The sequence below is a fragment of the Oncorhynchus nerka genome, linkage group LG7 (assembly GCF_034236695.1).
Source record: "Oncorhynchus nerka isolate Pitt River linkage group LG7, Oner_Uvic_2.0, whole genome shotgun sequence".
Lineage (NCBI taxonomy): Eukaryota > Metazoa > Chordata > Actinopteri > Salmoniformes > Salmonidae > Oncorhynchus > Oncorhynchus nerka.
Genome location: NC_088402.1, coordinates 21,232,383 through 21,247,653, shown reverse-complemented (window position 1 = coordinate 21,247,653; position 15,271 = coordinate 21,232,383). Strand labels below are relative to the sequence as shown.

The window sequence follows — 15,271 nt, the reverse complement described above, 5'->3', positions numbered from 1 at the left end:
TACTAAATTCAAGGGTTTTTCTTTATTTGTACTATTTTCTTCATTGTAGAATAATAGTGAAGGTATCAACACTATGCAATAACACATGGAATCATGTAGTAACCCAAAAAGTTTGAAACAAATCAAAAATATTTTAGATTCTTCAAAGTAGCCACCCTTTGCCTTGATGACAGCTTTGCACACTCTTGGCATTCGCTCAACCAGCTTCACCTGGAATGCTTTTCTGACAGTCTTGAAGGATTTCCCACGTATACTGTGTACTTGTTGGCTGCTTTTCCTTCACTCTGCGGTCCGACTCATCCCAAACCATCTCAATTGGGTTGAGGTTGGGTGATTGTGGAGGCCAGGTCATCTGATACAGCACTCCATCACTCTCCTTGGTCAAATAGCCCTTACACAGCCTGGAATTCCTGTTGAAAAACAAATGATAGTCCCGCTAAGCGCAAACCAGATGGGATGGCATATCGCTGCAGAATGATGTGGTTGTGTGCTGGTAACTCTAATGAACTTATCCTCTGCAGCAGAGGTAACTCTGGGTCTTCCTTTCCTGTCTCGGTCCTAATTGAGAGTCAGTTTCATCATAGTGGTTTTTGCGACTGCACTTTAAGAAGATTTCAAAGTTCTTTACGTTTTCCACATTGATTGACCTTCATGTCTTAAACTAATGATGGACTGTTGTTTCTCTTTGTATATTTGAGCTGTTCTTGCCATAATATGGACATAGCCCTATTTGGTAAAAGACCATCCTCTGTATACCTCCCTTACCTTGTCACAACACAACTGATTGGATCAAACGCATTAAGGAAAGACATTTCACATTAACTTTTAACAATGCACAACTGTTCATTGAAAGGCATTCCAGGTGACTTGCTCATGAAGCTGGTTGAGAGAATGCCAAGAGTGTGCAAAGCTGTCAAGGCAAAGGGTGGCTACTTTGAAGAATTTCAAATATAAAATATGATTCAATTTTTTAAAAATATATATAATTTGAATGTAAAAAAAAGAATTAAACAATTAATTTGTTTACTATATAATTCCATTTGGGTTATTTCATAGTTTTGTCTTCACTATTGTTTAACAATGTAGAAAATAGTGAAATTTTAAGAAAAACCCTTGAATGACTAGGTGTGTCTAAACTTTTGACTGGGACTGTAGCTCAAAGTTGTTTGGCTGTGGTTCAAACCATTCATCCTCCAGATATATTGTCTAGTTCTGCTGTGTTTGATTGACGCATGCTGCCATCCGATGTACACCCAGATAAGTCCGAGAATGGTCGATGGGCGGGTCTAAATTCATTTATCCAGAAGACGGCCATCATAGGATTCATGTAACCTTGCAAGGCTGTACAAGGCTGTTTCTGCTCTTTTGACAACTCATTTGGAATGCAGATGTATACTCATTCCTTAAAAGGAGGCCAGCTCTTTCTCCCTGACAGATAAGTGTTGTTGTAGGTGCCTCTCTTTGTAGTCCTGAGATACTTTTCTCTCTTTCCTCTTTTGGGGCCCTTTATTTGTACAAACCACATTTCATTTACTTCTCTGACTAAGCAGCAGATCACATATGGTAGAATTCCTTTGATTTTTTTTTTTTACACTCAATCTTTTCTTCCCTAGTACATTTTAAGATGCTTTTGTGGGCACTTAATAATTCAGACATTTAATCAAGTCTCCACAGTCCCTTGAAGCGACAGATGTTGCAATCATTACAATTCACTTCTTTCAAGCCCACTGTGTGTCCTAATAATCTCTCTTAAATGTACACTCGTTCACTACTCAGTGTAAATGCATCAAATTGGTGATGGCATATTACCATACACCATTAATTTCCTTTCAAATTTATGAAGGGAAGTGAACAATTGCACACTTCAGGAGTAAGGAGAGATAATTAGCATGTACCCTCTAGTGGTGCGTGGGTCAGCTGTTTGTTCACATGCAACAGCCCGCAATTTCTAATACCCACCCGCAACCGCCAGACTAGACACTGCGTGTACAAAACATTAGGAACACCTTCGTAATATTGGCCTCAATTCATGGGGGCATGGACTCTACAAGGTGTCAAGTGTTCCACAGGAATCCTGGCCCATGTTGACTCTAAGTTGGCTGGATGTCCATTGGGTGGTGGACCATTCTTGATACACACAGGAAACTGTTGAGCATGAGAAACCCAGCAGCGTTGTATTTCTTGGCACAAACAGGTCCACCTGGCACTTACTACCATACCCTGTTCAAAGGCACTTAAAGAATGTTCCTTTCCCATTCACCCTGTGAGTGGCACACATACCCAATCTATGTCTTAAGGCTTAAAACTCCTTCTTTAACCCGTCTCTTCCCCTTCATTTACACTGATTGAAGTGGATTTCACAGGTGACATCAATAAGGGATAATAGCTTTCACCTGGTCAGTCTATCATAATGTTTTGTACATTCAGTGTATATGATATGCATTTGTCAGATATACACTGTGTAGAAAGGTATGTGACCACCCCTTCAAATTAGTAAATTTGTCTATTTCAGACAAACCCGTTACTGACAGGTGTATAAAATCAAACACCGGAGCAGAAGGCAGACGCCCCCAACCAATTGTTTTTTTTGTTTGTTTACCTGCGTTTAACTTTTTTAAACTCTTTTTGCACATAATGTTGCCGCTACCGTCTCTTATGACAAAAAATAACTTATAGACATCGGGACTGCGATTACTCACCACGGACTAGCAGAATCCTTTTTCTTCTTTCACGACTCTGACGAGCCCGAGGCGGAGGATGTACGGCTCCCTTGGGAACAGACACCGACTCCAGTGATCTGCGTGAAGAGGAGGCGGAGAAAGAGAGGCCGGAGAGCGGGCTGCCTTCTGAGGAGTCGGAGGCAATCAAATAAACCCCCACTCCCCTCAATTCTGCTAGCAAACATGCAATCTTTGGACAATAAAATGGATGAGTTACTGGGAAGATTAAACTACCAACAGGACATTAAAAATGGTAACATCTTATGCTTCACGGAGTCATGGCTGAACGAGGACAATATCAACATACAGCTGGCTTGGTTATACATTGTACCGGAAGGATATAACAGCAGCGTCTGGTAAGACAAGTGGCGGTGGTCTATGTATTTTGTAAACAACAGCTGGTGCACGATATCTAAGGAAGTCTTGAGCTATTGCTCGCCTGAGGTAGAGTTTCTCATGATAAGCTGCAGACCACACTACCTACCAAGAGAGTTTTCATCTATATTCCTTGATGCTGTTTACATACCACCACAATCAGAGGCTGGCACTAAGATAGCATTGAATGAGCTGTATTCCGCCATAAGCAAACAAGAAAACCCTCACACAGAGGCGGTGCTTCTAGTAGCCAGGGACTTTAATGCAGGGAAACAGTTTTACCAAATTTCTATCAACATGTTAAATGTGCAACCAGATGGAAAAGAACTCTGGACCACCTATAACTCACACAGAGATGCATACAAAGCTCTCCCTCGCCTTCCATTTGGCAAATCTGACCATAATTCCATCCTCCTGATTCCTGCTTGCAAGAAAAAATTAAAGCAGGAAGCACCAGTGACTAGATCAATAAAAAAGTGGTCAGATGAAGCAGATGCTAAACTACAGGACTCTTTTGCTTGCACAGACTGGATTCCTCCGATGGCATTGAGGAGTACACCACATCAGTCATTGGCTTCATCAATAAGTGCATCGATGATGTCATAATCACAGTGACAGTATGAGCATACCCCAACCAGAAGCCATGGATTACAGGCAGCATCCGCACTGAGCTGAAGGCTAGAGCTGCTGCTTTCAAGGAGCAGGACTCTAACCCTGAAGCTTATAAGAAATTTGGCTATGCCCTCCGACGAACCATCAAACAGGCAAAGTGTCAATACAGGACCAAGAGTCGTTCTACTCCGGCTCTGACACTCGTCGTATGTGGCAGTGCCTGCAAACCATTATACTACAAAGGGAAGCACAGCCGAGAGCTGCCCAGTGACAAAAGCCTACCAGACGAGCTAAATCATTTCTATGCTCACTTCGAGGCAAATAACACTGAAATGTGTGATCACGCTCTCCGCTGCCGATGTGACTAAGACCTCAAGACAGGACAAGGCCGCAGGGCCAGACGGATTACAAGGACGTGTACTCCGAACATGCGCTTACCAACTAGTAAGTGTCTTCACTTACATTTTCAACCTCTCCCGACTGAGTCTGTAATACCAACATGTTTAAGCAGACCACCATAGTGCCCAAGAACACTAAGGTAACCTGCCTAAATGACTACCGACCTGTAGCACTCACGTCTGTAGCCATGAAGTGCTTTGAAAGGCGGGTCATGGCTCACATCAACAGCATCATCCCAGAAACCCTAGACCCACTCCAATTTGCATACCGCCCCAACAGATCCACAGATGATGCAGTCTATTGCACTCCACACTGCCCTTTCCCACCTGGACAAAAGGAACACCTATGTGAGAAGGCTATTCATTGACTTCAGCTCAGAGTTCATCACCATAGTGCCCTCAAAGCACAACAATATGCTTAGGACCGAGGGACTAAACACCTCCCTCTGCAACTGGATCCTGGACTTCCTGATGGGCCACCACCCAGTTGGTAAGGGTAGGTAACAACACATCCTCTTCTCTGATCCTCAACACAGGTGCCCCTCAGGGGTGCGTGATCAGCCCCCTCCTGTACTCCCTGTTCACTCATGACTGCACGGCCAGGCACTACTCCAACACCATCATTAAATTTGCCGATGACACAAACGTGGTAGGCCTGATCGCAGACAACGATGAGACAGCCTATAGGGAGGAGGTCAGAGACCTGGCCGGGTGGTGCAAGGACAACAACCTCTCCCTCAACGTGATCAAGACAAAGGAGATAATTGTGGACTACAGGAAAAAGAGGAATGAACACGCCCCCATTCTCATCGACGGGGCTGCAGTGGAGCAGGTTGAGCACTTCAAGTTCCTTGGTGTCCACATCACCAACAAGCTAACATGGTCCAAGCACACCATGACTGCCGTGAAGCGGGCACAACAAACCTATTCCCCCTCAGGAGACAGAAACGATTTGGCATTGGTCCTCATCCTCAAAAGGTTATACAGCTGCTCCATCAAGATCATCCTGACTGGTTGCATCACTGCCTGGTATGGCAACTGCTCGGCCTCCGACCACAAGGCACTACAGAGGGTAGTGCGAGCGGCCCAGTACGTCACTTCCTGCCATTCAGGACTTCTGTACCAGGCGGTGTCAGAGGAAGGCCCTAAAATTTGTCAAGCACTCCAGCCACCCTAGTCATAGACTTATCTCTCCTACCATACGGCAAGTGATACCGGAGAGCCAAGTCTAGGTTCAAAAGTCTTCTAAACAGCTTCTACCCCCAAGTCATAAGACTCCTGAAAGGCTCACAAAATGGCTACCAAGACTATTTGCATTGCCTCCCCCCTTCTCCACACCACTGCCACTCTTTGTGAGAGCTCAGTGATTTTCAACGTGGCACCGCCATAGGTTGCCACCTTTCCAACAAGTCAGTTCGTGAAATTTCCACACTGCTAGAGCTGCCCCTGTCAGCTGTAATTGCTCTTATTGTGAAGTGGAAACGTCTAGGAGCAACATTGGCTCAGCCGCAAAGTGGTAGGCCACACAAGCTCACAAAACGGGAACGCCGCATACTGAAGCCGTCTGTCCTAGGTTGCAACACTCCCTACCGAGTTCAAAAACTGCCTCTGGAAGCAACGTCAGCACAAGAACTGTTCTTCGGGAGATTCATGAAATTGGTTTCTGTGGCCGAGCAGCCGCACACAAGCCTAAGGTCACCATATGCAATGCCAAGCGTCGGCTGGAGTGGTGTAATAGTCACTCCCATTGGACTCTAGAGCAGTGGAAACACATTCTCTAGAGTGATGAATTACGCTTCACCATCTGGCAGTCCGACAGACAAATCTGGGTTGGCGGATGCCAGGAGAACGCGACCTGCCCCAATGGATAGTGCCAACTGTAAAGTTTAGTGGAGGAGGGGAATAATGGTTTGGGCTAGTGCTACAGCATAAAATACCTACAGCAAATGCTACGGTATTAAATTACATTCTAGACAATTCTGTGCTTCCAACTTTGTGGCAACAGTTTGGGGAAGGCCCTTTCCTGTTTCAGCATGACAATGCCCCTGTGCACAAAGCGAGGAACATACAGAAATGGTTTGTCAGGATTGGTGTGGAAGAACTTGTCAAGACTCTGTGCAGCCCAGTCATCAACACCATCAAACACTTTTGGGATGAATTGGAACATGGACTGCGAGCCAGGACTAATCGCCAAACAGCAGTGCCCGACCTCACGAATGCTCTTTTCGCTGAATGGAGTCCCCGCAGCAATGTTCCAACATCTAGTGGAAAGCCTTGCCAGAAGAGTGGAGGATGTTATAGCAGCAAAGTGGGGACCAACTCCATATTAATGCCAATGATTTTGGAATGAGATGTTCGGTGAGCACGTGTCCACATACTTTTGGTAATGTATTGTACATCTCAACCTAGCAAAAAAAGAAAAGTCCTCTCACTGTCAACTGCGTTTATTTTCAGCAAACTTAACATGTGTAAATATTTGTTTGAACATAAGATTCAACAACTGAGAGCCAAACCGAACAAGTTCCACAGACATGTGACTAACAGAAATTAAATAATGTGTCCCTGAACAAAGGGGGGGGGGGTGTCATAATCAAAAGTAACAGCCAGTATCTGGTGTGGCCACCAGCTGCATTAAGTACTGTAGTGCATCTCCTCCTCATGGACTGCACCAGATTTGCCAGTTCTTGCTGTGGGATGTTACCCCACTCTTCTACCAAGGCACCTGCAAGTTACCGGACATTTCTGGGGGCGAATGGCCCTAGCCCTTACCATCCGATCCAACAGACCCCAGACGTGCTCATTGAGATCTGGACTCTTCGCTGGCCATGGCAGAACTCTGACATTCCTGTCTTTCAGGAAATCACACACAGAACGAGCAGTATTGCTGGTGGCATTGTCATGCTAGAGGGTCATGTCAGGATGAGCCTGCAGGAAGGGTACCACATGAGGGAGGAGGATGTCTTCCCTGTAACACACAGCATTGAAATTGCCTTCAATGTCAACAAGCTCAGTCTGATTATTTTCCACCATAATTTGCAAATAAATTCATTAAAAATCCTACAATGTGATTTTCTGGATTTTTTTTATTCTCATTTTGTCTGTCATAGTTGAAGTGTACCTATGATGAAAATTACAGGCCTCTCTCATCTTTTCAAGTAGGAGAACTTGCACAATTGGTGGCTGACTAAATACTTTTTTGCCCCACTGTATTGCCCTGGCCACATCTGCAGTCCTCATGCCTCCTTGCAGCATGCCTAAGGTACGTTCACACAGATGAGCAGGGACCCTGGGCATCTTTCTTTTGGTGTTTTTCAGAGTCGTAGAAAGGCCTCTTTCGTGTCCTAAGTTTTCATAACTGTGACGTTAATTGCCTACCATCTTTAAGCTGTTAGTGTCTTAATGACCGTTCCACAGGTGCGTGTTCATGAATTGTTTATGCTTCATTGAACAAGCATGGGAAACAGTGTTTAAACCCTTTACAATGAAGATCTGTGAAGTTATTTTTTATTATCTTTGAAAGACAGGGTCCTGAAAAAGGGACTTTTTTTTTTTGCTGAGTTTATTTAATGATATACAGTATCTGCCTCCATGGGATGTATTGCAGAAGCTAATGGAGTTGTCTTATTGACATTTTCGGGAACTGATTTTTTATTTTTTTTGCCTGATAGGTTTCTTCTTATAACTTCTGACACTTTGGTAGGGTTTTTGTTAGTAAACTTGTCTATAATTAGATACATGCATCTTTCCTTCTGTTATTAATTGTAGCCCTAGAAGACTAAATAAACCCTTGCTCACCAGAATGTCATAAATGGATAGGATGAATGCCTCAATCTAGTTGACGTCTGGAAAGTTTATTTTCTCTCTGCTCCTTTTCGCGGCCCAAAGATGTTTAGGGACCGGGGAGATAAAAAAAAGAAGAAACTAAAGATTTTATTTGCAAAATGTCTAAATTACATCTGTTAGACTGGTTGTAAGAAAGTATATTGCTGTTTCAACGACCCAACAAGTTTTTGATTTCAGTTCTGCTTGGATGCGTATTTTATGTGGTTGAAATACTATGAGCTTTTATGATGCTGATAAAGACAACACCTCTATAGACAGTATCTAACTGCACATTCACATTCTCTCTATGCTGAAAGAAAGAAATCATGTTTCTCCACTCTTGTTCCTGAGTAAAAATGTAGCCTACAATTGGTGAATGATTTTACTGTAAGAGTTAGTATTAATGTTGTGTGAGAGGTTATAGACCTCCAGTCAGTGTCTAGATTTCAGTTTCCATTTAACCCATCTGAACAGGCTACAGTTCCCTTCATGTGTCATAAGCCTGTTTTAAAGTCCCTGTCTTGTGACTGTCAAATTTATATAGCACCTCAATTATCACATAACACAGCCGGCACTGCTATCACCTTCATTTTTCAAACGTTACTTTTCTGGCCCTCCCTTCTCTTTATTTTCAACTCTCCATTTTGCAGCTTTTCTATTATTTAATTAAATTCCGACATTGTCTGGATCAACATGAACTTTTTCTACCGGTTCCCTAAAGCATTTGGCGATTGGCATGTAGGCTATTTGGCGCGTGTACAGTTAAAAGCCCTGAAGCTTAAGTTTACTTACTAATGCCAGAAATGTAGCCAATAGATATAAATTGCACAAGAATTTTATACATTTATGGATTTTTTAATGGTATTGTTTTCTCTTCATTCAACCTGCCCGCCACCCACCCGCCCTTCATCCACACTATTTAATGACCCTAAACCCACACGCCCTGCGGATTTAACCACCAGGACTGCGAGTCAACCCGTGAATCTATAGTACTGACTGTTCCATGTAGTTTAGTCCTCTGATCCACCACTAGGTGTCCCTCTGGCATCATGTACTGCAGAGCTGAACGTCTTCACCATGTACCTCACCATCAAACTGACCAGGTGTCCCTCTGGCATGGTGTACTGCAGAGCTGAACGTCTTCACCATTTACCTCACCATCAAACTGACCAGGTGTCCCTCTGGCATGGTGTACTGCAGAGCTGAACGTCTTCACCATTTACCTCACCATCAAACTGACCAGGTGTCCCTCTGCCATGGTGTACTGCAGAGCTGAACGTCTTCACCATTTACCTCACCATCAAACTGACCAGGTGTCCCTCTGGCATGGTGTACTGCAGAGCTGAACGTCTTCACCATTTACCTCACCATCAAACTGACCAGGTGTCCCTCTGGCATGGTGTACTGCAGAGCTGAACGTCTTCACCATGTACCTCACCATCAAACTGACCAGGTGTCCCTCTGCCATGGTGTACTGCAGAGCTGAACGTCTTCACCATTTACCTCACCATCAAACTGACCAGGTGTCCCTCTGGCATGGTGTACTGCAGAGCTGAACGTCTTCACCATTTACCTCACCATCAAACTGACCAGGTGTCCCTCTGGCATGGTGTACTGCAGAGCTGAACGTCTTCACCATTTACCTCACCATCAAACTGACCAGGTGTCCCTCTGGCATGGTGTACTGCAGAGCTGAACGTCTTCACCATTTACCTCACCATCAAACTGACCAGGTGTCCCTCTGGCATGGTGTACTGCAGAGCTGAACGTCTTCACCATGTACCTCACCATCAAACTGACCAGGTGTCCCTCTGGCATGGTGTACTGCAGAGCTGAACGTCTTCACCATTTACCTCACCATCAAACTGACCAGGTGTCCCTCTGGCATGGTGTACTGCAGAGCTGAACGTCTTCACCATTTACCTCACCATCAAACTGACCAGGTGTCCCTCTGGCATGGTGTACTGCAGAGCTGAACGTCTTCACCATTTACCTCACCATCAAACTGACCAGGTGTCCCTCTGGCATGGTGTACTGCAGAGCTGAACGTCTTCACCATTTACCTCACCATCAAACTGACCAGGTGTCCCTCTGGCATGGTGTACTGCAGAGCTGAACGTCTTCACCATGTACCTCACCATCAAACTGACCAGGTGTCCCTCTGGCATGGTGTACTGCAGAGCTGAACGTCTTCACCATTTACCTCACCATCAAACTGACCAGGTGTCCCTCTGGCATGGTGTACTGCAGAGCTGAACGTCTTCACCATTTACCTCACCATCAAACTGACCAGGTGTCCCTCTGGCATGGTGTACTGCAGAGCTGAACGTCTTCACCATGTACCTCACCATCAAACTGACCAGGTGTCCCTCTGGCATGGTGTACTGCAGAGCTGAACGTCTTCACCATTTACCTCACCATCAAACTGACCAGGTGTCCCTCTGGCATGGTGTACTGCAGAGCTGAACGTCTTCACCATGTGATCAAACTGACCAGGTGTCCCTCTGGCATGGTGTACTGCAGAGCTGAACGTCTTCAAAAACCTGCTGTATGTAAAATATTGTGTGCTATGATGTACCTCACCATCAAACTGACCAGGTGTCCCTCTGGCATGGTGTACTGCAGAGCTGAACGTCTTCACCATTTACCTCACCATCAAACTGACCAGGTGTCCCTCTGGCATGGTGTACTGCAGAGCTGAACGTCTTCACCATGTACCTCACCATCAAACTGACCAGGTGTCCCTCTGGCATCGTGTTCACCTGGCTTCTGACACTCACCAAGAAGGAACCCCTTTGTCTTCTGTTGGATTTTCTCTCTACATTCAATGACGACTTCAGCCGAACAGCCTTTGGTTCTTTGATAAGGCTCATTAAACAGCCCACTTTTAGGTGCAAATGGCTTTTGAATGTTTGTTTCTGCCCATATTGAGAAGGAGGAACGGCACGACGATGAGACTTTTTAATTTGGACGGAGGAGGATCATTGTTTCATTTGAATCCATCAACGTGAACGTGATCAAAGCATGATGATAGTTGTTAGATGTCTCTGCTCTGCAGGGTTTAGGCAGAGGCTAATGTTTAGGTTGTGTTTGTGCCCGTGAAGCAGAGTGGAGAGAAGAGATGCTTGGAGCCCAGAAATGAGTCATTCACCTATTTTATTGTCTGGAATATATTTTTAAAGTCATGGTGAGAGAGTGGGACAAACAAAGAGGAAAAGGCAGAGAGTTCAAAAAGAAGGGCACTATCGATTTGGGCTACCTGAGAGATGAATCACTTCTGGTCTTTTTCTTATTTTCTCTTTACCAGTATCCCTCCGTAATTTCCCACCCACCCTCTCATTAAGGATGCTGAGCTTCAACGCTCCGCTCACCCACACACCCGCTGTGTTTGCCCTACCCGTTCTCAAATGTGTCAGACCTGCTCCGCACGCCTTCAAACACCTACCAGGACGGGACGATACCAGGATCGCAATGTTTTTTTTCAATGGCAAAAAATGAAAACACGAAGCAGACCTCCCTGTTTGGTCCTTTAAAAACCTGCTGTATGTAAAATATTGTGTGCTATGACTTGGAAAATAACTAAATGTGACTCGATGACAACATAATGATGTTTGTTTCCAACATTATGGCTGTTTTCCTAAAGAAATTAAATCCGCTTCGTGAGTATGGAAACAATACACGAGTATGTGGTACTGGTATAGTCCCGGCCACACGCACGCACACACACACGCACGCACGGGTAGTACTCATTCCTCTTTAATATTCCTCTGTAATTTGCCTTTGATTTGTCTTTAAATTGTATTTATTATGGATCCCCAAAAGCAGTTATACAATTTTAAATACATTACAATACATTCACACATTTCACCACACGCCTCTGATTCCTCTCTAATTCGCCTCTCATTCCTCTCTATTTTGCCTCTTTCTTCTGCTTCGCATCTGCTTCTTCTGTGATTCGCCTCTGATCCTTATGGTATTCGCCTCTGATTCCTCTGTAATTCGCCCCTGATTCCCTTGTAATTCACTCTTGATTACCTTGTAATTCGGCTCTAATTTGCCTCTGATTCCTCTGTAATCCGCCCCTGATTACCTTGTAATTCGCCTCTATTTTGCCTCTGATTCCTCACTTTTACTGGAAAAATCCGGTTTTGTTGCTGTTTTCTCGACTAGGCAGGTGTTTTGATATTCAGTGCCTGAGATATAGGCCCATCTGTCACACCCTATCTCGCTGGCATGGTCAAATGGATGCTGTGAAGGTTATTGAAGAATATCCTAGCATCTTTCTTCCTCCATCAGTCCTTTTGCCTGCCATTGGGATGATTTACCCCCATTCGTCCTGGATACGTTTCAGCCTATTTCATAGCTCAATTGCTTTACTATAATGCCTTATACGTGTGTTGCACAGGCTTTGCCCTCTCAAATTGGCCGGTGTATCAATCTTCAAAGAGAGGATTGACTGAGAGCGGTATCTATTGATAAGTGCCTATATTCAGGCTCATTAGGGGTCTGTGAAGAGTTCTCTCCAGGGAAACAGCCAGACAGGCTTAAATAAGAAGGTAATCTCTGGACTTCAGGAGCGATAAACCCAATGGACAGGCTCTGGTTCCTAGAGATATTCTGGAGAGTTTTTTTCTCAGAGCCTCTGTTTCTTCCCTTCCCACGAGGGTGTCCCAGCAACCGGGTGCTTTGTTGTCTTACTGACCTAACTGATGCAGTAATTTGTCTTTCTCACCTCTATCTGGTATCTCAGGAGGAGATGAGGGAGATGAGGGAGCAGCCCATCGACCCCCAGGCGGAGCAGGAGATCATTAACAGCATCCAGGAGGTCTACTACTCCAACGACTCCTTTGACATGGTGCAGCACGAGCTGGAGGTGAGTCAGTTAGTTAGGCCCACTGTTCACTACAGACCCAGAGGACACAACAAGCTGGAGGTGAGTCAGTTAGTTAGTTAGGCCCACTGTTCACTACAGACCCAGAGGACACAACAAGCTGGAGGTGAGTCAGTTAGTTAGTTAGGCCCACTGTTCACTACAGACCCAGAGGACACAACAAGCTGGAGGTGAGTCAGTTAGTTAGGCCCACTGTTCACTACAGACCCAGAGGACACAACAAGCTGGAGGTGAGTCAGTTAGTTAGGCCCACTGTTCACTACAGACCCAGAGGACACAACAAGCTGGAGGTGAGTCAGTTAGTTAGGCCCACTGTTCACTACAGACCCAGAGGACACAACAAGCTGGAGGTGGGTCAGTTAGTTAGGCCCACTGTTCACTATAGACCCAGAGGACACAACAAGCTGGAGGTGAGTCAGTTAGTTAGTTAGGCCCACTGTTCACTACAGACCCAGAGGACACAACAAGCTGGAGGTGAGTTAGTTAGTTAGGCCCACTGTTCACTACAGACCCAGAGGACACAACAAGCTGGAGGTGAGTCAGTTAGTTAGTTAGGCCCACTGTTCACTACAGACCCAGAGGACACAACAAGCTGGAGGTGGGTCAGTTAGTTAGGCCCACTGTTCACTACAGACCCAGAGGACACAACAAGCTGGAGGTGAGTCAGTTAGTTAGGCCCACTGTTCACTACAGACCCAGAGGACACAACAAGCTGGAGGTGAGTCAGTTAGTTAGGCCCACTGTTCACTACAGACCCAGAGGACACAACAAGCTGGAGGTGAGTCAGTTAGTTAGGCCCACTGTTCACTACAGACCCAGAGGACACAACAAGCTGGAGGTGAGTCAGTTAGTTAGGCCCACTGTTCACTACAGACCCAGAGGACACAACAAGCTGGAGGTGAGTCAGTTAGTTAGTTAGGCCCACTGTTCACTACAGACCCAGAGGACACAACAAGCTGGAGGTGAGTCAGTTAGTTAGTTAGGCCCACTGTTCACTACAGACCCAGAGGACACAACAAGCTGGAGGTGAGTCAGTTAGTTAGTTAGGCCCACTGTTCACTACAGACCCAGAGGACACAACAAGCTGGAGGTCAGTCAGTTAGTTAGGCCCACTGTTCACTACAGACCCAGAGGACACAACAAGCTGGAGGTGAGTCAGTTAGTTAGTTAGGCCCACTGTTCACTACAGACCCAGAGGACACAACAAGCTGGAGGTGAGTCAGTTAGTTAGTTAGGCCCACTGTTTACTACAGACCCAGAGGACACAACAAGCTGGAGGTGAGTCAGTTAGTTAGTTAGGCCCACTGTTCACTACAGACCCAGAGGACACAACAAGCTGGAGGTCAGTCAGTTAGTTAGGCCCACTGTTCACTACAGACCCAGAGGACACAACAAGCTGGAGGTGAGTCAGTTAGTTAGTTAGGCCCACTGTTCACTACAGACCCAGAGGACACAACAAGCTGGAGGTGAGTCAGTTAGTTAGTTAGGCCCACTGTTCACTACAGACCCAGAGGACACAACAAGCTGGAGGTGAGTCAGTTAGTTAGTTAGGCCCACTGTTTACTACAGACCCAGAGGACACAACAAGCTGGAGGTGAGTCAGTTAGTTAGTTAGGCCCACTGTTCACTACAGACCCAGAGGACACAACAAGCTGGAGGTGAGTCAGTTAGTTAGTTAGGCCCACTGTTCACTACAGACCCAGAGGACACAACAAGCTGGAGGTCAGTCAGTTAGTTAGTTAGGCCCACTGTTCACTACAGACCCAGAGGACACAACAAGCTGGAGGTGAGTTAGTTAGTTAGGTCTACAGTACAGTGTATGCTGCAGCCTTAACAAAACACTACATAAAGAGAGATCTAAGACCACAGCATGATAGCAACACAAAATGACAACAACATGGTAGCAACACATCATGGCAGCAGCACAACATGGTAGCAGCACAACACATGGTACAAACATTATTGGGCACAGACAACAGCACAAAGGGCAAGAAGGTAGAGACAACAATACATCACGCGAAGCAGCCACAACTGTCAGTAAGAGTGTCCATGATTGAGTCTTTGAATGAAGAGATTGAGATAAAACTGTCCAGTTTGAGTGTTTGTTGCAGCTCGTTCCAGTCGCTAGCTGCAGTGAACTGAAAAGACGAGCGACCCAGGGATGTGTGGGGACCTTTAACAGAATGTGACTGACATAACGGGTGGAGGATGAGGGCTACAATAGATATCTAGATAGGGGGGAGTGAGGCCTACGAGGGTTTTATAAATAAGCATCAACCAGTGGGTCTTGTGACGGGTATACAGAGATGACCAGTTTACAGAGGAGTATAGAGTGCAGTGATGTTTCCTATAAGGATCATTGGTGGCAAATCTGATGGCAGAATGGTAAAGAACATCTAGCCGCTCGAGAGCACCCTTACCTGCCTATCTATAAATATCGTCTCTGTAATCTA

At 45.4% G+C, this 15,271-nt stretch overlaps 1 protein-coding gene across 2 annotated transcripts in view; it reads left to right on the top strand.

The window, feature by feature from the left end:
* The window catches only part of LOC115131317 (VPS50 EARP/GARPII complex subunit), a 222,829-nt gene that overhangs the window by 4,234 nt on the left and 203,324 nt on the right, over nt 1-15,271 (top strand). For both annotated transcript variants that reach the window (XM_029662931.2, XM_029662930.2), the window contains exon 3: nt 12,678-12,800. In XM_029662931.2, coding sequence (XP_029518791.1) covers nt 12,678-12,800 — 123 coding nt within the window. The remainder of the gene's footprint in view (nt 1-12,677; nt 12,801-15,271) is intronic.